Below are 24650 nucleotides of genomic sequence, written 5' to 3'. Positions count from 1 at the left end.
GGAAGAAGGCAAGGCAGCGAGCGGGATGGATCCCGCTCGCTGTTTTGCCTTCCCCTTTAGCCCCGCACAGCCTCTCCTTGCTGGGAGACGCTGCGCAGGGCTTTCCTGGCTTTTCTGGGAGGTGGGGGAATTCCCCCACCTCCCGCAAAACCGGCAGAAGCCGCGCGCGCTTTAAAAGGGCTGCACGGCTTCTTCTGGTTTTCCTGGGAGGTGGGGGGATTCCCTCACCTCTCGCAAAAGCCCGCAGAAGCCGTGAGCTCTTTAAAGGGGCTGCGCGGCTTCTCCTGGCTTTTCTGGGAGGTGGGGGAATTCCCCCACCTCCCGCAAAACCGGCAGAAGCCGCGTGCACTTTAAAAGGGCTGCACGGCTTCTCCTGGCTTTCCTGGGAGGTGGGAGAAGGGACTGATGCGGCCAGTCAGTCCCTTCTCCCTCCTGTGGAAAAGCCCGCAAGAGCGCACGGAGCTTGTGTGCAGCTCTTGGGGGCTTTTCCCGCCTGCCTCCCCCTGCATTCGCTCCATAGGACGCACACACATTTTCCCTTGCTTTTTAGGAGGGAAAAAGTGCGTCCTATGGTGCGAAAAATACGGTACCTGGAAAACTGTAAGACCTGCTTCCCCAACCAGACCCTCCAGATGTTTTTGACTCCAACTCCCATGTATGGCCAACAGTCAAGGATGGTGGGAGTTGTTGTCAAAAGTTGGGGAAAGGTTGTTCTAAGCCAGCCTTTCTCAACCTGTGGGTCCACAGATGTTGTTGAACTACAACTCCTGTCACCCCTAGCTAGCAAGGCCAGAGCTCAGGGATGATGGGAGTTGTAGTCCAACAACATCTGGGGACCCACAGGCTGAGAACAGCTGTTCTAAGCAAACATCGGCAGGACTGAACTGCCATATTGATCCTAACCTGAAACCCAATAAGGTTTAGCACAGGGCAACATTATAAAGGAGACCCTATCTAAAAGAGAAGACAAGCACAGGCATGCTTGGCCTCTGGAAAGTTTTGTAAGGGGTAGACAACATCTGTCTAAAATCCAAGATGCTATACTAAGCAGTCGGCTGTGATCTGAGCCAAGGAAAGGTTTCCCCCCAGAGGTTGTGGAATCTCCTTCCTTTTAAGCAGAGGTTAGATGGTGATCTGTCATGGATGCTTCAGCTGAGATTCCTGCATTGTAGGGGGTTGGACTAGATGACCCTCAGGGTCCCTTCCAACACTACAATTCTATGATTCTGTCACTTATAGAAGGCAGGCTTCCCCAAGCTGGTACCATCTGGATATTGTTGGATTTCAACTCCCATCAGCCCCAACCGGCATGGACAACAGTCAGAGATGATGGGAGGTTGTAGCTCAGTTAACATATGGAAGGCACTAGATTAGGGAATAGAGAGAGCATCAGTGAACAGAGTGCTCAGCAAAAGAGACAGGCCCTGTCTCTCAGAACTTACAAGTTATATTTGTCAAGAGGGGGGAAGAACAGAGCGAGTCTCAGCGGCGACTGCAGCTAGATTCAGGAATCATCCTCAAGCGGGTGCATAGTTCCTCCATATGCTGCGCTAATAGGGCCAGAGGGGAAAGCCTCTCTTTTGGAAGTTCTGGACTCCTGGGATAATTCCATGCAGCCAACAACATGCAACAGCTTTGCTGGCTTCTAATCCATTTCAGGATCACGATACCTCAAGGACCACCTCTCCCCATATGAACCGACTAGGACCCTACGATCGTCATCTGAAGCTCGTCTTCATTTGCCTCCTCCTTGAGAGGTCCAGAGGGTGGCAACATGAGAAGGGGCCTTTTCTGCCTCCTGCTGCCGCTGCTCTGCCACTACAATATTTTGTTCTCATCCTAAAGCAAAGTTTTTAACCTAAGGTAATATTTCTGGGTTAGCAGAGTCTGTAACCTGAAGCGTATGTAACCTGAAGCATATGTAACCCGAGGTACCACTGTATATATAAAACTGGGACTGATAAGAAATAGTCTGGTGGAAGTGGTAGTGGTTTATCAGCATCCTTGAGGCAATTCAGAGGTTGGCAGAACCTCAAAAACAGGGTTGGGACAAAGGTTAAGGAGAGGGGCTTCTCAGTGGTCATGCTCAGTTTCTGAAACTTTGCTCCCTCCCACCAGCTCTCAAAGCAGGGCCAGCTCTGTCATTAGACAAAGTGAGACAGCTGCCTCAGGCCCAGTGTTCTGGCTGCACTAATGGAAACGAGCAGTGTGCATACACATTAGTTTCTTGTCCACCAGTGGTGAGAAATCCGTGGTCCTCCAGATGGTTAGGACTGGGCGATATCTGGTTTTCAGCATTGATATATCAGCAGCGAAATACCGAGATATGCTAATAGGTTGCGATGTCTGCGATGTATCTCGGCTGCTTCTTCCACCCCAACCTAGGGGACGAAGAAGCAGCCAAGATACATCGCCAAGCCCTACTGAGCAAACTGTGCTGGTCCCGGGGGGAGGTTACTGTGGGGCGAGGTCCAGGACCAGAGTCGAGGGTCGGCAGACAGTCCTCCACGGGCGAAGCGGGGTCCAAGGCGAGGAGCCGGGCAAGGACAGGAACTCTGGAGGAATAGGACTGGGTGCTGGCCGAAACAGCCCTTCAACGACGTTGCTCCCGCAACCTGGGACTGGGCTGACTGGCCTTTATCTTCTCTGAGGCCAGGGGCGGTCCCGCCCTCCAGGAGACCCTCCTCCCCTGGCCTTAAGGTGACCACTACTCCTGAGAGAACCTAGTTCCCTCCCCCTCTCTGCCCTGAGCCTCTGCAGCTCAGGAGAGGCTGGAGGGTTACTGGACCCAGGGGGGAGACTCACCTTCCCCTGACAGGGCTGGGAGAGGCACACCTGTAGGCACTGTGTCCTCAACCACCTCCGGAGCCAGAGTGGATTCACCTGGTGCCTGCTCCTGAGGATCCAGCACAGGTGCAGGCGCTTCAGAATCAAGGCCCTGCCCCAGTTCAGCCGGCCCTGGAGGCGGGGACTCCTGTGCAGGCTGGGATTCCTCCGGTTCATCCTCTGAATCGGATTCCCAGGCCATCACACAAGCCCTCCCTGGCTCACACCTCTGCCTGCCTGCCTGTGCCTTTGCTGTCTGCAGGCAATTTGAGCTGGGAATACATCACGGCTCCCCGGCCACCACAATGCACTGCCAGCTCAAAATGTCTAAAACTGGTATCATGACATGAACACCATACCAGTTTCAGACAATTTACTAGCATATCACCCAGGTCTACAGATGGATTCCAACTTCCGTCAGCCCCAGCCAGCAAAGCCAAGGGTCAGGGATGAGAAGAATGGAAAGTCGAACAACAAATAACCCCACTCCTTCCATATGCACCCGGATGGCAGTGTTTGGCCCAGAACTACGAGATACCCCGCGCTCAGCCCTTTCTCCTCTCCACTTTCTCCCACCCTCAAACCATCCCTTTCACTGCAAAAGTTCTAGGAGCCTCCCTCCCCACTAAGGCTGGCTGGAATAAACAGCACCGAAAACTCTTACACAGAATCAAGACATTAAGGGCCAGAGAAGCAGCCCTGCCGAAGGATCGTCCTGTACAATAAACAGCGCTTAATAAAGTGTCCCTGCTGCCGTTATTTATGAGTTGTTTCAGCATCTCCCTCTCCCGTGCTCGTATTCCTGGAGCTTGTCACCAGGCAGCAGCATCCCAGAGCCCTACAAGAGCCATCAAACATCCGCTCCCGAGTGCCTGCCGAAAGCCAGCCAGAATATTTCGAGCACCGAGTTAACCGCAGCCCAAATAATGCAGATCAACGAGGGCTTGGGTCAGGCAACAGGGCAGGGACCTGTTCAGAAATTCTGTCTCGGATCATGGGAGGGAACACAAAAGACCCCCCGCCCCAAATCCCTCCTGTGCCCGAGTGCAAGGAAGGGAGTCAGGGAGAGAGGTCACCTCTTCAGCTTTCAAATCAAAGGCAGGGTGAAAGCTGGGGTGGGGAAACTTTTGCAGTCCTGGGGCCACACTCTCTTCTAGATAACCTTCCAGGGGCCACTGTTAGAATTCTTGCTCCATGATTGAAGTCATGGAATTATTGTCTATCACATGGCGGTATATGTTTTGATTCCACAGAGTGGGAAGTGACGGAGACAGGATGTTTGTGTTACTGTGTTCCGTGAAGTGGGACTATTGCCCTTTGCCCTTTTTCTCTTTGCTGTCTGATGCTAGAGAGAGAGGGAGCCATGTTGCAGTGCTCCGTGTGTGTTTATATGTAAATAAAGTAGATTAGCCAAAATGCTGAGTTGCTGAGGTCTGTCACGCATGATGCGCAAACTCTGCGGATCCCTAAGTGTGCCGGTGTCGGTTGGCATCGGTCGCTGTGATGTTCGGGCTGAAGAAAGCTTTTGAAGCTCCCAAACGATCGACCAAGAGGGAGAGAACATGCCAATCGGGCATGTGTCTCTGCCAGGGTCCTACTCGAGTGTAGGCTGAACTCCTGACAGCCTCAAGCAGGTGGTGGATAGGGGCAGAGGCAGAACTATGCAGAGCAATTGCTATAAATTTTATGTTTGCAGATTTGGCTAGTTTCTCTACAAACAGCTGTCTACCCAAACACGGTGCTAGACTAGATGGGCCACTAGCCAACCAAACATTAGGAAGAACTTTCTGACAATAAGAGCTGTCCAACAGTGGAACTGACCACCTCGGAAGCTGGTGAGCTGTCCTTCATTGAAGGTTTTGAAGCTCATTCACTGGAGGTTTCTAAAGAAGTCCCAGCGAAAGAAGAGTGGGTTTTAAAGCGAAAGATAATAGACTCTGCAGGGATGGCAAACCTGCCGGCAAAAATAAGAGATCAAAAAGAAGAGGACTTTGCTGGAGGTTCTTTTCTGACTATGTGAGAAAAAAGCCATACTCAAATGTAATCACAAGCAGGATTTGAATAATAGGAAGGAGAACAAATAAATGACTGTGACATAACTTATAATACAATAAATGGCAGCTGTGGCAGCAGATAAAGGAAAACAACAGGAACATCACGGATCTAAGGATGGGAAGTCAAAATGTAAAAATAATAATATTATATTGAAAGTGAATTGGAGAAGATTGGAAAACGTTTATTGAATATATGGGAAATAATTGTGTACAGCTGAAAACGCTGGCAGCGTTAAGATAAATTCAACAGTGTAAATAAGTTTTGATGGTTGTAATAATGGAATACTGAATGGTATAGTTTCTGTAAAATATGCAGGGTTTATGATATGTAAAATGAACCATAGAAAGAGAAGAAGGGAAGTCATGGGTATCTTAAGAATGTAAAATGAGTATTTTGAATTGTAAAACAGAAAATTTAATTTTATATATAGGGATTCCTGAGCTGGGATTCCTGCATTGCAGAGTCCTGGCAAGAGGCAAACCTTCCAACTCTAGAATTCTAGGTTCTTTGCTTCCCTTTCCCCACCTGGCCTTGATTCTATTGGTTTTCCTGAGCAGCAGCCAGACCTTTCTCACACAGAGCCCCCCAGCAGCATGCCAGCCCCCAGCCATCCTCCCCTCCCTGCTCCCACCCAGCTGACCTGTGATGGTGATAGAGGCGTGGGTCTCCTGCCGTAGCAAAGGGTTCCTCACTAAGCAGCTGTAGGTGCTGTTGGGCTCCAGCACCACCTGCAGAATGCTCCGCACGTCGAAGAGGCCCTCCTCGTTGGCCACCTGGGAGGTGGTGATGTGCTCCGTTATGTTGTTGCCGCGGCCATCTTGCCACAGCACCGTCGCCTCAGGGTAGCCGGAAAAGGTGTGGCATATCACCGTGACCAGGTCTCCCGGCTTCAGGTTCTTGTTGGGCTCCAGGTTCTGGTTGGGCTCCAGGTTCTTGTTGGGCTCCAGGTTCTTGTTGGGCTCCAGGTTCTTGGTGGGCTCCAGGTTCAAGTTGGGCTTGGAGTAGAAGGCTGGAAGATGAGGAGCAGGTGGAATGCTGTTCAGCCCACAAGTACATCCCTTATCATAGATCAACAAAGGTAACATTGACAAAAACTCACATTACAGTCATACCTCGGGTTGAATGTGCTTTAGGTTGAGCGCTTTCGGGTTGCTCTCCGCTCGCCATGTGCAGACGCTCAAAATGACGTCACGCACATGCGCAGAAGCAGCAAAATGCGACCCATGCATGCACGTCTTACATTCTATTCAGGATGTGAACGGGGCTCCAGAACGGATCCCGTTCGCATCCCGAGGTACCACTGTATTCGAAATGCATTATATTGCTTGCAAAAAAATGCATATATTAGCAAAGAAGTTTCACTGGAATGCTAAGGAATCTTTGTGATCTTTTTTCTGTTTAAAGAATTGCAAATTGATGAAGAAATGTAAGGGACTAAATGCAAGATGGGGGAGGGGGACCAGGACTCAGCCTTTAGCAATGGTTCTCAAAGTGTGTGATGTACCTGTCAGGATGCTGTCAGTGGTTCCCGGCTGGTTGCCCAGGAAAGTATAAAGACAAGGGAAAGTTTCCTACCGTCCTTTTTTATTTCAAACTTTACAAAGAGAGGCTCTAGAACCCAGCATCTTGGATAATGTTGTTGTCCCGAGTGAATCTCCACCCCCGTCTCTCCCACTTCCTCATTCATCTCCTCTACGGGTGCTGCTACGTTGCCTCAGTCTTTGAGCTCTTTGCTCTCCTACTTTTAAGGCTCGCCGGCTTCTGGGAGATGGAGGGTCTGGGGTGCTTTCTAATGACAACATGTCAGCTGGGTGTTGCTCTGACTCTCCCATGATTTCCCAGCTTTCCCCCTCATCTGCCTCTGAGCTGCTACCTCCCTCAACCCCCTGTTGTCAATTTATACTGTCTTCCTCTTCCTGCTCCCTAGAAGGGTCAGGATGGGGAGGCGGTCTCCACCATTCCTCCTCTGCCCAGTCCAGGACAATCAACATTTAAACATTTCAGTGTGGTATAGCATAATAATCATAGTAATAATTTATTATTTATACCCTGCCCATCTGGCTGGGTTTCCCAAGCCACTCAGGGTGGCTTCCAACAGAATATTGAAAACACGATAAGACATCAAACATTAAAAACTTCCCTAAACAGGGTTGTCTTCTAAAAGTCAGATAGTTGCTTATTTCCTTGACATCTGATGGGAGGGTGATCCACAGGGCGGGCGCCACCACCAAGAAGGCCCTCTGCCTGGTTCTCTGTAACCTCACTTCTCGCAGTGAGGGAACTGCCAGAAGGCCCTCACAGGAGGTCCTCAGTGTCTGGGCAGAACAATGGGGGTGGAGACGCTCCTTCAGGTATACTGGGCATAGTACAATATAGTATCAAAATATTATTATTTTTTATTTGCAGAATATGTAGCTGTACGGTTTTATACTTTCTAGATGTCCTGTGATCATATTATAAAGTAGTTGTGTTCTGTGTTACAAACTGAGCACTGCTAGAGGCTGTTTCTGCTTGTTTTACAATGCATTTCTTATCGATCAAAATGTTGGTGAGTCATGAGCAAATTTTTATTCTGAAAGGATGTCCCCAGGGGGAAGGCTTGAGAACCGCTGGCCTAGGGACTCCCTGAGGGAGGGTGGCCGATGGCCCCTGGGGAGCCCTGCTGCCCTCCCTCTCACCTGCCACCTGCAGCGTGACGGCCGCGCTGCTGTAGCCCTGGACTTTGACGAAGCACGTGAAGCTTCCCTCATCCGCAATCCGGACGCGGCGCAGCAGCAGAGAGACGTTGCCCCTGGGCAGCTGGTCGTAGAAGAGAGCCGTGCGGTTGGCGTAGCTCCTCCCTTGGTTGGCCAGTTGGTCCTGGCCTCCCGCAAAGCTGTGCACCAACCGCTTGGTGTCCGTCAGCTGCCAGATGAGGCTGAGCTCGTCCAGGCTGAAGTTGGCGTCCGGGGAGAAGGAGCAGCACAAAGTCGCGTCGCGGCCAAAGAGGGTGACCACGGGATCGTCGGGGACCATGATTTCGACAGCTCCTGGTTGTGAGGAGGCAAGCAGGGAGAGAAGCACACAGCAGTGAGATTTTGGCAGCAAAAGGGAAGGCTAATGAAATTAGAAATTGCTTTTTGAGTTATTTTAAAAAACTCTATACCCAAGGCCCGCAAAATGAAGAAGATATAGATAAATTCCTTGATAAATATGGATTACAAAAAATCTCTCATCAAAGTAAGATGGATCTGAACCAGAGAATAACAGAACAAGAGATAGAGGACGCCATTCAGAATATGCAATTGGGCAAATCTCCAGGACCAGATGGATTGACTTCTAGATACTACAAATCCTTGAAGGAATGGTTGATTCAACCACTAAAAGAAGTTTGTAATGAGATTCTTGAGGGGAAAAAGGCACCTGAATCGTGGAAAGAAGCATACATCTCACTCATACCAAAGACAGAGACTGAAAAGACTCAACTGAAGAACTACCGCCCAATATCACTACTTAATGTGGATTACAAAATTTTTGCAGACATTTTGGCAAAAAGATTTAAAAAAGTGTTGATGGAAAAGATTCACAAGAATCAAGCAGGCTTTCTCCCAAAAAGACACCTAGCAGACAATGTAAGGAATATAATAGATATTTTGGAAAAGCTAGAGGTGAATATAAATACTAAAGCAGTACTGATTTTTGTGGACGCGGAGAAAGCCTTTGACAACATTTCTTGGAGCTTTATGATAAAGAATCTTCATGGGATGGGGGTAGGACAAGGTTTTGAGAACGGTATGGCTGCAATATATTCGGAACAAAAAGCTAAATTGATTGTAAACAATGTGATAACTGAGGAGCTTAAGATAGAAAAAGGAACACGACAGGGGTGCCCAATTTCCCCGTTACTTTTTATTTCAGTTCTGGAGGTGTTGCTGAATATGATTAGGAACGACCAGCAGGTTAAAGGAGTGCAGGTCGGAGCTAAACATTATAAGTTAAGAGCATTTGCAGATGATCTAGTATTGACTCTGCAAGAGCCAAACACTAGTACGAAAAAGGTTTTAGAAATAATTCAACAGTTTGGCCAGGTAGCTGGATCTAAGTTGAATAAACAAAAAACCAAAGTTCTAGGAAAAAATTTAACGGATATGGAAAAGGAGAAATTCCAAGAGGAGACAGGGTTAACGGTGGTTAAGAAGGTGAAATATCTAGGGGTTTATTTGACATCTAAAAATGTGAATTTGTATAAGGACAATTATGAAAAATGTTGGTCAGAGATCAAAAAAGATCTAGAAATATGGTCAAATTTGAAATTGTCAATGTTAGGCAGAATTGCAGTGATTAAAATGAATGTATTGCCTAGAATGTTATTTTTGTTTCAGACCTTGCAGATTCTTGACAAGATGGAATGTTTTAAGAGGTGGCAGAAAGATATTTCGAAATTTGTCTGGCAGGGCAAAAAGCCCAGAATCAAATTTAAAATATTGACAGATGCTAAAGAAAGAGGGGGTGTTGCCCTGCCGGACTTAAAATTGTACTATGAGGCAGCAGCTTTTTGCTGGCTGAAAGAATGGATGCTCCTCGAGAACACAGACATCTTGGATCTGGAAGGTTTTAACAATGTTTTTGGTTGGCATGCATATCTATGGTATGACAAAATCAAGCTGCATAGTACCTTTAAAAATCATATTGTTAGAAAAGCATTGTTTAATGTATGGACAAGATATAAAGATCTGTTGGAAAACAAAACCCCGAGATGGGTGTCACCAGTGGAGGCTAAAGCAGTAAAGAAACTCAATATGGAGGTCGGATGGCCGAAGTATTGGGAAATCTTGGAACAGGATGGAGACAAGTGGAAATTACAAAGTTATGAGAAATTGAAACATAAAGTACAAAATTGGCTTCAATATCATCAAATAATGGAGCTTTTCAAACAGGATAGGAAAATTGGCTTTCAGGTGGAAAAATCAAAACTAGAGACTGAACTGTTAGAACCCAATTCTAAGAATTTATCAAGAATGTATAACTTGTTGCTGAAATGGAATACACAGGACGAAACGGTGAAATCAGCTATGATTAAATGGGCACAAGATATTGGCCATGACATTATGTTTGCTGACTGGGAACAGTTATGGACCACCGGTGTTAAGTTTACGGCATGTAATGCCTTAAGAGAAAACATAATGAAAATGATTTACAGGTGGTACATGACCCCAGTCAAGCTTGCAAAAATTTACCATTTGCCCGATAACAAATGTTGGAAATGTAAAGAGAATGAAGGTACCTTTTATCACCTTTGGTGGACATGCCCGAAGATTAAGGCTTTCTGGGAAATGATTTACAATGAAATGAAAAAGGTACTTAAAAGTACTTTCCTTAAAAAACCAGAGGCCTTTCTCTTGGGTATTGTCGGCCAATTGGTGTTAAAGAGAGATAGAACTTTTTTTATGTATGCTACAACAGCAGCAAGAATACTTATCGCAAAGTATTGGAAGACACAAGATCTACCCACTCTGGAAGAATGGCAGATGAAAGTGATGGACTATATGACACTGGCCGAGATGACAGGCAGAATCCGTGACCAAGGAAAAGAGACGGTGGAAGAAGAATGGAGAAAATTTAAAAGTTATCTTAAGGACTATTATAAACTTGATGAATGTTAGAGTGTTATGGTTTTTAAGAACAAAGGGATACAGTGATATAAGGTCAGACTATAGAGATAACTAAGGACAGAGGTTGGAAAGTAACAATTGGGAGTTGCTATAAAACTATGGACATTGGGATGCAGAAAGGAGGGGGTATGGGGGAGTCTCAGAAAAGAGGTTTATGAAAAACATTATGAAATTATACGTGTTGGTATGTCTTTTTAAGTGTTTGTTTGTTTTTAAAATTTTGTAAAACCAATAAAAATTCTTTTAAAAAAAAAAAAAGGGGGAAGGCTACACAAACACCAAGCCCTGGAATAATAATAATAATAATAATAATAATAATAATAATAATAATAATAATAATAATAATAATTTATTTGTACCCCGCCCATCTGGCTGGGTTTCCCCAGCCACTCTGGGCAGCTTCCAACAAAGATTAAAAATATATTAAAACGTCACACATTAAAAACTTCCCTGAACAGGGCTGCCTTCAGATGTCTTCTGAATGTCAGATAGTTGTTTATCTCTTTGGCATCTGATGGGAGGGCGTTCCACAGGGCGGGCGCCACTACCGAGAAGGCCCTCTGCCTGGTTCCCATTAGCTTTGCTTCTCACAATGAGGGAACCGCCAGAAGGCCCTCGGAGCTGGACCTCAGCGTCCAGGCAGAACGATGGGGGTGGAGACGCTCCTTCAGGTATACTTGAGGCCGTTTAGGGCCAAGTCACCTTCAAAGGTGCACATTGCAGTAGTCCAAGCGGGAGATAACTAGAGCATGCACCACTCTGGCGAGACAGTCTGCGGGCAGGTAGGGTCTCAGCCTGCGTACCAGGTGGAGCTGGTAGACAGCTGCCCTGGACCTGCACCTCCATAGATAGCTGTGAGTCCAAAACAAGCCTTGTGCTCTTGCTCACAGCCTCCTCTCTTGGCTGAACTGCCTGTATTAGCTGCATCCTGGTTTGTGCAAACCAGAGTTTGCTGTTGGACGCCAACCACAGTTTGCACTGACTCAGCAAGCTGAAGTTGGGAAGCAGGGCAGCTATGCTTGCTTGGCAGGATGGGGGGCAAAGGAGAGCAAAGGAGCCCAGCCGTGCTCCTTCTGGGGTGGTTTGTCCACCTTTGGCCCCCACCCTGCACTCAGCTCTTGCCTGTGGAAGCATGCAACAACGGCCACACCCAGGAAATGGCTCTGACTGGGTGGCAAAACTAGGTGAGGATAGCTGTTGGGTCTCAAATCCTTGATGGGTTGCGGAATTCTGCTGCAGGTGAAGGCATGCCCTGGTGGATGGAGCAGATGAGATCAACAGTGGATAATCCAACAGTCAAGAAGGCAGATTCTCCCCTTCCTGCAGAGGAAAGTGAAGGGCAGATGGGGCTCGTCAACCTGGGAAGGGAGCCCATTGAGAAGGAAATCTCTGGTCCTAAACCTTCACTGCCTCGTGGATTATCTTCAGGAGAAGAAAAGGCTATGGAGGAAAACCTACACAAATCCAGAGTGGAGTCTCTAAGATGGTGGGATGGTGCCCCACAAACCTTCTTTCAGCAGCTCCTGCAGCCAAGCTGGTGCCAGATGTATTGCTCTGCTTTTCCTTGGACCACAACAAACAACGCAAGCAACACAATGACCAGTATACTAGATTGCACTGCAATTCTTATTGCATAATATACATAATTTAGGGCAACAAAAACAAAATGTGTACACTTGTAAATTCTCTAATATATTTGAAATCAAATGAACACACGTCTGTCAATCTTTGAAAGTCCATAGAAGTATAATAGGTCTATAGCTGAAACAAAGCAATAGATGCTATCCTGTGGGCTAAGCGGTAAAACTTTTTAGGCATTTATAGTGCCGAAGTAGTAAGTGAATAACAAGGTAGGACAGTGATCCCGAATAATCTGACTGTTTCGCTGGAATCTTCTTCAGCACAACCCATAGATTAGAAAAATGCACAAGGAGCAGTGGTCATAAGGATATGTAACCATATTAGAGAATTTACAAGTGCACACATTTTGTTTTTGTTGTACTAAATTATGTACTGTATTTTTCGCTCTATAGGACGCACCGGACCATAGGAGGGAGAGAACAGGAAGAAAAAAAATTCTCCCCCTCTCTGCTCAGTGCCCCTTCTTCGAAGCGCCAGGAGAAGAGTATACCCCTAGTATACCCCTTCCATTTTTCCTCCCGCTTCGCTGAAGGGGCGCTGCGCAGAGAGGGAAAACTGTGCAACGCCTCTCCAGCGAAGTGAAGCCTGAAGAGCAAGAGGGATCGGTGTGCACCGACCCCTCCCGCTCTCCAGGCTTCAGGCAGCTATCTGTAAGCCTTCTGAGCGCAGCGAGAACTCCCGCTGCTCTCCGAAGGCTTGCGGATAGCTGCCTGAAACCCCCAGAGCGCAGCGGCAGTTCACGCTGCGCTCCAGGGGCTTCAGGCTTCTCCTTTTTAGCCGTGGGGCTGGGACAGGGGAAGCCCCAGCTTCCCCGGACCCCAGCCCCCAAAACAGGTCGGGGAGTGGCGGTCCCTTCTCCCTCCTGGGGAAAAGACTGCAAGATCCACGTGAAGCTTGTGTGCAGCTCTTTGGGGGCTTTTCCTGCCTGCCTCCCCCCTGCATTCGCTCCATAGGATGCACAGACTTTTCCCCTTAGTTTTTAAGAGGGGAAAAGTGCATCCTATGGAGCAAAAAATACGGTATATTATGCAATAAGAATTGCAGTGCTATCTAGTATACTGGTCATCATGTTGCTTGTGTTGTTTGTTGTGTTACATTTGCAACACAAGGGTTTGTTGTTCCTTTGGACCACAACAGTGAGACCAAGAGAGGGGTCTGGTCACCTGGGCAGTCCAGGGCCTGCTTGCATTGATATTGAACTGTGTGGTCCTCAAGGCTAGCCTTACATATGACACCACCTACACAGTGCAGATTCCCTCCAGCCCCACTTCGTGCAAGGGAATAGATCCAGTGGAAAGGAATCAAAGGGGAAATGTGTGGCATTAGCAAGCGGTGTGACCCTCCAGAACACAGCACTAGGATCAAAAGGAGTCAGGAGCCATGGTGGAACACTGCTGCCCCCTGCTGCCCAACAGGGGGTGTTGCAACTTTTCCCTGATTAAAAAAGAAACGAATCAGCATGGGGACGACTAGACACTGACAACAGCATTAACTGCAGGTGCAAAGCCCGCAACCACCTTCCATCAATCAAGCATGGGTGACAGCAACAAGCAAAGGCTCAAGGTTTCTTCTGCTGCCTTCTCTTTGCTGTGCCAGATGGAGGGGGAGCCTGAAAAAAGGATAGTGTCTAAGGAAGAGATTTGCTGGGTCAGACAGAAGGCCTGCCCAAGCCTGCCATCCCATTTCCCACAGGGGGCCAACAGATTCCTCTAAGACAGCCTTTCTCAACCTGTGGGTCCCCAGATGTTGTTGGACTACAACTCCCATCACCCCTAGCTAGCAAGGCCAGAGCTCAGGGATGATGGGAGTTGTAGTCCAGCAACATCTGGGGACCCACAGGTTGAGAACCGCTGCTCTAGGACATGGATCGGCAAACTAAGGCCCGGGGGCCGGATCCGGCCCAATTGCCTTCTGGATCCGGCCCATGGACCGTCCAGGAATCGTCGAGTGGATCGGCAGGGGGTTCTGATCATTCAGGCTGTGCCATTCCTCCCCCACACACACCTCCCTCCCTCCTCCTGGCTTCTCCCTGCCCTGCCTAGAGGAGGAAGGAGGATGGACTTTGTTGAGCTAATTTTGAGCTGAGCGCCATTTTAAGCAGCCCCTCTCCAGAGCCAGCCCTTTCGCACTGCTCATCGTCCCACTACCAGCTCCTGCCACTCGCAAGGCAGAGGTAAGCAGCCACTGGGGCTCGTCCGTTTTTGTGGAAACGGGAGGGAAGAGTCGTGGGGGAGGGATTTCTTTTCAAAATATAGTATTTTCCGCTTTATAAGACGCACCAGACCATAAGGCGCACCTAGTTTTTGGAGGAGGAAAACAAGGAAAAAAAAATATTCTGAATCCCAGAAGCCAGAACAGCAAGAGGGATCTGGCTTCTGGGATAGCCTCTTGCTGTTCTGGCTTCTGGGATAGCCGCGCGAAGCCTCTTTAGGGCAGCGGGATGAAGGCTCTCCCTGCCCAGAAGAGGCTGCCGCGGCTAAGGCAAAAGCCAGGAGAGGCGCTTCACTGAAGGGGCGCTGCGCAGCTCTCCCTCTCTGTGCAGCGCCATTCACTCCATAAGACGCACTCACATTTCCTTTACTTTTTAGGAGGAAAAAAGTGTGTCTTATGGAGCGAAAAATACGGTAGTCCGGCCCACCACAAAGTCTGAGGGACAGTGGACCAGCCCCTTGCGGAAAAAGTTTGCTGAGCCCTGCTCTAGGAATCACACCCTGACCTCCATGCACGCTCACACAGAGAAACTGGTATTCAGTGGGACTCTGCCTTTGAACACAGAGTCTCTATTCAGCCATTGCGGTTAAAAGCCATACACTGACCTAGAAACCTAGAATTGTAGACTTGGAAGGGACCCTGAGGGTCATCTAGTCCAACCCCCTGCAATGCAGGAACATGCAGCTGTGCCATATGGGGACTGAACCTGCAATCTTGGCGTTATCAGCACCCATGCTGTAACCAACTGAGCTATCCTCTGGGAATTCATCTAATCGTGTCATCTGAGTAAGAGCACTGCAGCAGAGGCTAGGAACCTTTTCCAGGACAAGGGAGGCATTTCTTCCTGGGCAACCTTTTGGGGGCCACTTGCCGGGAGTGGGCAGGGCCGGACGCGAAAGTGGGTGGAGCAAAGGATGTATACTTTACCTGTCAACCAGGATTGACTAGACAATGGGCGATGGTTTTAATTTCTATAGCAAAGGTGTCAACGGACCTTAAATTACAACTTATACAACAAAAAACAATTTTAAAATTTATTGGACTCCGCTACGTTTGTATAGAACAGGGCTGTCTAGAACAGCATTTTATTGGAAATATAATAAGGATAATGCTTCTTTAAAACAGTTTTTTTTTTAATAAAAATTTTTGTTGATTTTCCAAATACAAAATAAACACAAACAATATACAATACATAAACAAACAAACATTAAACATGTATAATTTCATAACCCTCTTTTCATAAACCTTACTTCCCGGACTTCCCCATGCCTCCCCTTTTCTGCATCCTTGTTTTTGCATTTGTTCAGCAACTCCCCCAATTAACTAATTATTCAATTCATTTTCTTTTTGGTTCTTCTCTAACTTATCAATTACAGCTGCAATTCTCTATTTCCCAATCCCTTGACATTTTAACACTCATCAATTTTACAACAGTTTTTAAGGTATATTTTAAATTTCTTCCTTTAAAATAGGTTTTTACACTGTCCTGCACTTACTATGTCTTGGGAGAACGTAGTGGATTATATAAATATGGCTGTGTGGAAAAGCTAACATTTTCAGAGGATATTCTTGTTTTGAACTAATATACCCTCTATATGGGATTTGACAACTGGACAACATAAATGGATTCTCTGTGCCCTGACTATGGCCAAAAGACCGATATTGCTGCATTGGAAAGAGAAATGCACCTTGTGACAATTAATTCCACAGTTTAATTATGCACTGCGTGACCCAAAGCAGAGGCATGTTCTCCAGAAAAACTGTGGTAAGTTCAGAAGCAACTGCCTATGTAAAGGTAAAGGGACCCCTGACCATTAGGTCCAGTCGTGACCGACTCCGGGGTTGCGGCGCTCATCTCGCTTTATTGGCCGAGGGAGCCGGCGTACAGCTTCTGGGTCATGTGGCCAGCATGACTAAGCCGCTTCTGGCGAACCAGAGCAGCGCACGGAAACACTGTTTACCTTCCCGCCAGAGTGGTACCTATTTATCTACTTGCACTTTGACGTGCTTTCGAACTGCTAGGTTGACAGGAGCTGGGACCAAGCAATGGGAGCTCACCCCGTCACGGGGATTCGAACCGCCGCCCTTCTGATTGGCAAGTCCTAGGCTCTGTGGTTTAACCCACATCCCTTAACTGCCTATGTAAATACATCCAAATACAGAAATGTTTCTCTAAGAAACAGTGATTGATTAATCTGAAATTACAGGGAACCCTTTCAGGTCGCCTGATGAGCAGGGTTGCGAGGAAGGAAGCACAGGCGTCTGACTAACCATAGGGCTTATTACTAAACAGGCTTGGTATTGTTTCTAAGCAACTCCAAGTTTTAGTTCCCCAAGTCGCCTTATTATGTAGCGGGGAGAGAGGGAGACTGGAAGTTCCTCCATTCGCACACTAGATGTCGCCCTTGCTCTGATTTTATGAATCCAGTCGCTGCAAAAGGAACCTGAGCTGTGCATTGTCTATCAGCGCTTTGCATCATGAAAGAAAATAATTCTCTATCTGAGGACTGAACCTCATTGCAGAGTACGGCTACTCCCGTGTGTGTGAATCCCGGACAGATCCCAAATTTACATAAAAACCCAGTCATACAGCTAACTGAATATCAGAAGCTGCCTCCTGGTGACACAGACCATTGGTCCACCTGGTTCAGTGCTGCCTGCACGGACTGGCAGCATCTCTCCAGGGTTTGGGAAGGCCGTCGCCCCCAGCCCTACCTGGAGATCTCCAGGGATTGGACTTGGGGCCTTCTGCATGCAAAGCAGATGATCTACCCCTGAGCGTCAGGGCTGGATCATCAGCAGGTCAGAAGGGAGACTCGGAGACTTGAAATGAAGCCAGATTTTTAATAATAATAATAATAATAATAATAATTTATTTATACCCCGCCCTCCCCAGCCAAGACCGGGCTCAGGGCAGCTAACAACCAATAATAAAAACAAGTTGATTAAAATACAACTTAAAAATCAAGATTAAAATACAACATTAAAACATTAAGATGCAGCCTCTTCACAGGAGAAGAAAGATGGGGAGGGGATCAAGTTGATTCCAAGCCAAAGACCAGGTGGAACAACTCCGTCTTACAGGCCCTGCGAAAAGAAATCAGATCCTGCAGGGCCCTGGTCTCATGAGGCAGAGCGTTCCACCAGGCCGGGGCCAGAGTTGAAAAGGCCCTGGCTCTGGTTGAGGCTAATCTAACTTCCTTAGGGCCCGGGACCTCTAGGGTGTTGCTATTTATGGACCTTAAGGTCCTCAATGGGGCATACAGGGAGAGGCGGTCCCCTAGACCGTGAAGGGCTTTAAAGGTCAAAACCAGTATACAAGCAGAGAGCATGCAGGGGACGTTGCCAAGTCTAGCTCTCGGCCGCTCCTGCTTCTGCCTAAATCTCCGCCTCCAGATGTCTCCCAAGGCACCGTAAACTCCAGAGAGGAGGGCTCCCCCTTTGGCTTTTTGAGCTTTCTATTCAGCTACATGCAAAACCCTGTGTAGTATTCCTTTCCAACCTGGGAAGGGAGGAGAGTGAGGGATGGGCTGTTGCTGAGTGGTTAGAGCAGGGGTCCCCAAACTAAGGCCCGCGGGCCGGATAAGGCCCAAGGGACTCGTTTATCCAGCCTGTGGTGACCCCCGCCACCTGCTGCCTGTTCTTACCAGCGCTGCGCGGCTGCCCACGTCCGAGTTGGAGGAGCACCGGAAATAGCTTGTGCGCATGTGCAAGTGTTATTTGTGCATGCGCAAGCTTTATTTCCAGTACACATCCAGGTCAGAGGAGGCCCACGCACATGTGCACAAGCTATTTCCGGTGTTCCTCTGACTCAGAAGTGCGCCGGAAATAGCATATGCACACACGTATGGGCATGCACTCCCCCGCCCTCCAGCCCACTGCACTATCAGCGCTGGAGACACCGGCCCGAGGCACGGTAAGTTTGCTGACCCCTGGGTTAGAGCATCTCCTCTGTGTGCAGAAGGCTGCAAACCACACTTAGTACCTGTGCATGGAGTTCCTCAACCCTGAGTTAATGTATGGAGCTATTTTGCACTGAATCAGGTCCATGAGTCACCTAACCCAGTACAGTGGTACCTCGGTTCTCAAACTTAATCTGTTCCAGAAGTCTGTTCCAGAACCAAAGCGTTCCAAAACCAAGGCACACTTTCCCACAGAAAGCAATTCAAAATGGATTAATCTATTCCAGACTTTTAAAAACAACCCCTAAAACAGCAATTTAACATGAATTTTACTATCTAATGAGACCACTGATCCATAAAATGAAATCAATAATCAATGTACTGCACTATAAAATAAATAAGAGAGTATTGTAGATGATAAAAACAAAAATTAAATTTTTTTCTTACCTGCATTGATGATGGTCATTGTTTGGGTGGGGGGCTTTTATCCATTTCCGCAGTCACACAATCAATCAATCAATCAATCAATCAATCAGTAGCTGAAGTGGGTTCCGCACAGTCACAAAAACAAATTAAGTGAAAAAGCCTCAAAAATAAATAGCAAAATAAATAGCAAAAACAAAAGTGCCAAACTTAATCTGTTCTGGAAGTCTGCTTGACTTCCGAAATGTCTGAAAACCAAGGGGATTGGTGCAGGCGCCCTGGAAACAATAGCCATCGGCCATTTCGGAAGTTTGGTTTCTGAAAAACGTTCAAAAACTGGAACACTTACTTCCAGGTTTTCGGCGTTTGAGAACCAAGGTACCACTATACTGTTTACTCTGACAGGCAGCCATTGTCCAGGGTCTCGGATGGGAGACTCTCTCATCCCTGGCCACCTGTGAACCAGCAGACAAACCTAAGACTAAAGAGAGCAGGGCATGGTCAGGAAACCTCAATTTCCCCTCTCTTCCAGCCTGCAAAATCCTGGAAATATTTTGAAATAGGTGTAAAGGTCTGGGTCTCACTCCTGAAAATCAGAGGCCCCTGAATCCAGGACAGAACCTTGCAGAGGCACAAACCACAATTATCCCCACTCCTTACCAGCCAGTGCTGACAGCAGAAGACCAGCGATCCACAACTGGAAGCACATCTTTCTTGCAATGTTTGCTCCCTTCGGGACAGAGCGCTGGGATGCAATTTTAGGGAGACCAAATCTTCACACCTTCCTAGGAGAAAAACAGGAACAAAAAAAATCAGCCATGAATTCCTCAAAAGACGATTCCATCTCTGGATTGGTCAGCTGCTTTTGATAACCCTCAGGGACTTCTAGAGAAGATGGGGCAAAGCACACCTGGGCAACCGTCACTCTGTGATGCAGCTGGACTCCAACTCCCCAGGGTCCAAGCCAGCAGGTCCAATGGTCAGGGATGAGAGGAGTTGTAGTCCAACAACATATGGAGGGTCACAGCTTCACCACTCCTGAAATGATCACACATCCTGCCTCTGCTTATCGCTCTGTGGTCCCAATGACCCTTTCTGATTTTAGATTGGAATCTCTTTGGGGCAGGGAGCTTCTCTCTGTAAAGAAGGCTGGGAAACCGGTGGGCCTCCAGATACTGTCAGGATCTAACTCACATCAGCAACAGCCAGCAGGGCCAATGGTCAGGGGTGGTGGAAGACGTGGTCCTGCAGCATCTCCAGCCCCATTGAGGGTGCCAAGTCAGCAAAACAAAGTCTCTATCTGCAAGACCCATTGGCTGTGTCGGAGATTGCCAAAAGACCAGTAAGGCACACGTTATTGTTACTAATGGAATTTAGGTAAAGGTAAAGGGACCCCTGACCATTAGGTCCAGTCATGGCCGACTCTGGGGTTGCGGCACTCTCCTCTCTCTATAGGCCGAGGGAGCCGGTGTACAACTTCCGGGTCATGTGGCCAGCATGACTGAGCCACTTCTGGCAAACCAGAGCAGCGCACGGAAACGCTATTTACCTTCCCGTTGGAGCGGTACCTATTTATCTACTCGCACTTTGACGTGCTTTCAAACTGCTAGGTTGGCAGGAGCAGGGACCGAGCAACGGGAGCTCACCCCGTCACGGGGATTCACACCCCCGACCTTCTGATCGGCAAGTCCTAGGCTCTGTGGTTTAACCCACAGTGCCACCCGCGTCCCACTAATGGAATTTATATCCTGCTTAATGCCAAAATAGGCTTTTAAATGGTTTACGGAGTATACCAATGATAGAATCATAGAACTGCAGAGTTGGAAGGGACCCCAAGGGTCATCTAGTCCAACCCACTGCAAAGCAGAAATCACAACTAAGGAATCCCTGACAGATGGCCAATGTACCTTCGGAAAGAAAGGCCACCACCTTCTGATATGGTCTCCTAAGGCCCCTAGATCTAAATAAAATACTTTTTTCCCTCCCCTGCACTACAACCCTGCCTACTTTTTGAAAACAGACTACTTTCTTTGGTGTGCCTGTTTTCTTCATTCAGTTTCAGAATTTGTAAGCATGCGTGCTATTTCCTGAATTTCTGAGATAAATGGAAAGAATGATTCATTCTCTAGACCATGTTCCCACTTACATCTTGTATTTGCATTATGTTGTTAAGTTATATGGAATTGTTTACAACAGGCATGGCCAAAGCCCGTTATGGGGGCCTAATGAGGCCTCTGTGGCAGAATATGTTCTGTAAAATTGTAAGAAAAAGCTCAGCAACTTTGGGGTTAAATCCTTTAAAAAGGGCTCAACAACTTCTGGGTAAAATTGTAAAACTTTGGTTGGCCCTCACACATGTTCACGTCATCAAATCTGGCCCTCTTTGAAAAAAGTTTGGGCACCCCTGGTTTACAACGCTTGAGAAATCAACTCCATCATTTTTTTTGGGGGGGGGGGTAGTAACTGTTAACTAACTTGGGCTTTTTAAAGCCCCAAAGTCGTTCTCTCCCCGCCCCTTTGTTCTACTAAAATAGTGCTTTAAATACCTGGCCATTATTTGGCAGACCTTGATGGGTCTAATACAGTGGTACCTCAGGTTACAAATGCTTCAGGTTACAGACACTTCAGGTTACAGACTCCGCTAACCCAGAAATAGTACCTCGGGTTAAGAACTTTGCTTCAGGATGAGAACAGAAATCGTGTGGCGGCAGCGGGAGGCCCCATTAGCTAAAGTGGTATCTTGGGTTAATAATAATAATAATAATAATAATAATAATAATAATAATAATAATAATTTATTTATACCCCACCCTTCCCGGTTCAGAAAACCAGGCTCAGGGCGGCTAACAACAAATTTAAAACACTTAATTGTGATACAACAAAAAACAGCATAAAATACAGTATAAAAGCGTGAATAACAATAAATTCAAAGTTCTAAAATCAATTTAGGGGGAAATACATCCACATTTTCAGGTTAAGAATGGCCCTCAGGAATGAATTAAGTTCTTAACCCGAGGTACCACTGTCCCCAGTTGTCGCTGCAAATGCTTTTTGAAAACAGCTGCAGGCATCCTATTCCTGGGGACAGAAAAGCATGGAAGGATATACCAGCTCAGGAAGTAGCTGCAGCTGGGCTGCTCTTCCTCCCATTTGCTGTGGAGGTTTTTTCAAGGGGGGGCGGAGAGGATATTGTGGCTGCGGAGGAAGCATCCAAACAGTGAGGAGATTCATTTGTCTCACAATAAGTTGTGTTCCAGGCTTCCGCTTGCTGAAACTCAGCTGGGAATGTCCCCCCAGTTCTGTGCAATTCGCAAAGGATGCTCAGTGTGCTAGACCGAAGGGACTGTTTTAATGTGCATTTTATTATCGGTTTATTTGATGCATTTATAGCTCACCTTTCTTCCTCCAAGGTGTCATACCTGGTCCCCCCCCCTCATGTAATCCCCATGACAAACCTGTGAGGTAGGTTAGGCTGAGAGGCAATGACTAGCCGAAGGACACCCAGCCAGCTTCATAAGTGAGTGGGGATATGAACCCTGGTCTCCCAGGTCCTAGTCTGATGCTTGAATAACCATTATATCACACTAGAAAGCAATGACAAACCTAGACAGCATCTTAAAAAGCAGAGACATCACCTTGCCAACAAAGGTCCGTATAGTTAAAGCTATGGTTTTCCCAGTAGTGATGTATGGAAGTGAGAGCTGGACCATCAAGAAGTGATGCTTTTGAATTATGGTGCTGGAGGAGACTCTTGAGAGTCCCATGGACTGCAAGAAGATCAAACCTATCCGTTCTTAAGGAAATCAGCCCTGAGTGCTCACTGGAAGGACAGATCGTGAAGCTGAGGCTCCAAGACTTTGGCCACCTCATGAGAAGAGAAGACTCCCTGGAAAAGACCCTGATGCTGGGAAAGATGGAGGGCACAAGGAGAAGGGGACGACAGAGGACGAGATGGTAGGACAGTGTTCTCAAAGCTACCAGCATGAGTTTGACCAAACTGCGGGAGGCAGTGGAAGACAGGAGGGCCTGGCGTGCTCTGGTCCAGGGGGTCAAGAAGAGTCGGACACGACTGAACAACTAAACAACAACAATATCACACTAGTTCTATGGATGTTTACGGTGCAATGCTTTTCTGTATTGACTGAAACCAGAACAACATTTTTGGCAATGCGTTCATCTTAATTGCTGCAATTCTCCTAATAATGATAAATTCATTCTACCCCATATCTCTAGATTCCTTTATATTTCGTTCCAAATCTTTTCATAATTGTCTTTGAAAATATTAATAATCTTGGTTGTAAGTCAAATTCCTAGATATTTAACTTTCTTATGAATCTCTATTTCTATAGTCTGATATAGCTCTGTTTTGTCTGTTTCTGGTAAATTTTTAACTAACAGCTTGGTCTTATTTTTATTTAATTTAAAGCCTGCAACTTGCCCAAACGTTGTAATGCTTTTTTGTAAAACGCTAATCAAATTTGTGGGTGGCACCAAACTGGGAGAGGATTCAAGACCGCCTAAACAGAATGGAGAACTGAGGCCCAAACTAACAAAATGAATTTCAGTCGGGACAAAGGTTATAGACTTACAAAGGAAAAATCAGATGCACAAATATAGAACGAGGAAATCCTGGCTTGACAGTAAAGGTAAAGGTAAAGGGACCCCTGACCATTAGGTCCAGTTGTGGCCGACTGTGGGGTTGTGGAGCTCATCTCGCTTTACTGGCCGAGGGAGCCAGCGTGCAGCTTCTGGGTCATGTGGCCAGCATGTCTAAGCCGCTTCTGGCAAACCAGAGCAGCGCACGAAAACACAGTTTACCTCCCCGCCGGAGCAGTACCTATTTATCTACTTGCACTTTGACGTGCTTTCGAACTGCTAGGTTGGCAGGAGCTGGGACCGAGCAACGGGAGCTCAGCCCATCGCAGGGATTCAAACCGCCGACCTTCTGATCAGCAAGTCCTAGGTTCTGTGGTTTAACCCACAGCAGTGCATGTGAAAAGGTTCTAGGGGTCTAATCAACAGAAGTCTAGTATCCAGATCAAGGGAATTACATAGTACCCATCTATCCCATCTTGGTCAGACCACACCTGGAGTCCTGTGTCCAGTTCTGGGTGCCACAAATCCAAGAAGATTATTGACAAGCTGGAACATTTACATTTGGAGGATGGCCAGAATTATCAAGGGTCTGGAAACCAAGCCTTATGAGAAATTGGTTGAGGAAGTTGGGTATGTTTACCCTGGAAAAAAGAAGACCAAGAGGAGATCTGATAGCCAAATATCTAAAAGACTGTCATGTGGAAAAGCAGGCTTGTTTTCTCCTGCTCTGGAGGCTAGGACCTGAATCTATGGACTCAAATTACAAAAAGGAGATTCTGACTAAACACCAGGAACAACTTTCTGACAGTAAGAGCTGTTTGAGAGTGGAACAGTCTCCCTTGGGAGGTTGTGGACTCTCCTTCCTTGGGGTTTATAAACTGAGATTGTATGGCCATCTGTCAGGGACTCTTTAGTTGTGATTTCTGTTGGGGTCATTCCAATTCTACAATTCTGTGATTCTGTGGCTAAACCACAGACCAGTTCGTGGGCTAGCAAATGCTACCATCATACAGGATGACAGTTTCTTTTTTTCCCTGTGATGTCTCAGGGCACTCCCATGGTGGTTCCCAGAACAAAATCAAAATATAAAACCACAAAATATATAATCAATATAAAAACAACAACCCCTCCCTGAAAAGCCCCACATTTTAAAAGGGCATAGGACGTCAATCAAATTTAGCTGCTTTAGCCTTGAGCCAAACAGAATAAAAATCAGAAACAGAATACATACAGTAACAGAAACCTTAAAACATTTATTTATTTTTTTAAGATGTATTTCGAATACAGAAAATCCCAAGTTTATTCTCTGGGTTGATCCAGATGGCAAATCAAGAGTATGGCTTTC

General features: G+C 47.0%; 1 protein-coding gene across 3 annotated transcripts in view; it reads right to left on the bottom strand.

Moving 5' to 3' along the window:
* The window catches only part of CD276 (CD276 molecule), a 52768-nt gene that overhangs the window by 16706 nt on the left and 11412 nt on the right, over window positions 1-24650 (bottom strand). For 2 of the 3 annotated variants that reach the window (XM_077919027.1, XM_028705974.2), the window contains exons 2-4: window positions 19370-19494; window positions 7560-7910; window positions 5522-5890 (exon numbers count right to left, since the gene is read on the bottom strand). In XM_077919027.1, coding sequence (XP_077775153.1) covers window positions 5522-5890; window positions 7560-7910; window positions 19370-19418 — 769 coding nt within the window. In that variant the 5' untranslated portion in view covers window positions 19419-19494. Of the gene's footprint in view, window positions 1-5521; window positions 5891-7559; window positions 7911-18733; window positions 18871-19369; window positions 19495-24650 lie in introns of those variants that run through there. The other variant, XM_028705975.2, reaches the window with a different exon arrangement.

The sequence above is a fragment of the Podarcis muralis genome, chromosome 14 (genome assembly GCF_964188315.1).
Source record: "Podarcis muralis chromosome 14, rPodMur119.hap1.1, whole genome shotgun sequence".
NCBI classification, from domain to species: Eukaryota; Metazoa; Chordata; class Lepidosauria; order Squamata; family Lacertidae; genus Podarcis; species Podarcis muralis.
Note: the sequence above shows the minus strand (reverse complement) of the source record. Positions and strands in the feature narration are given on the sequence as shown.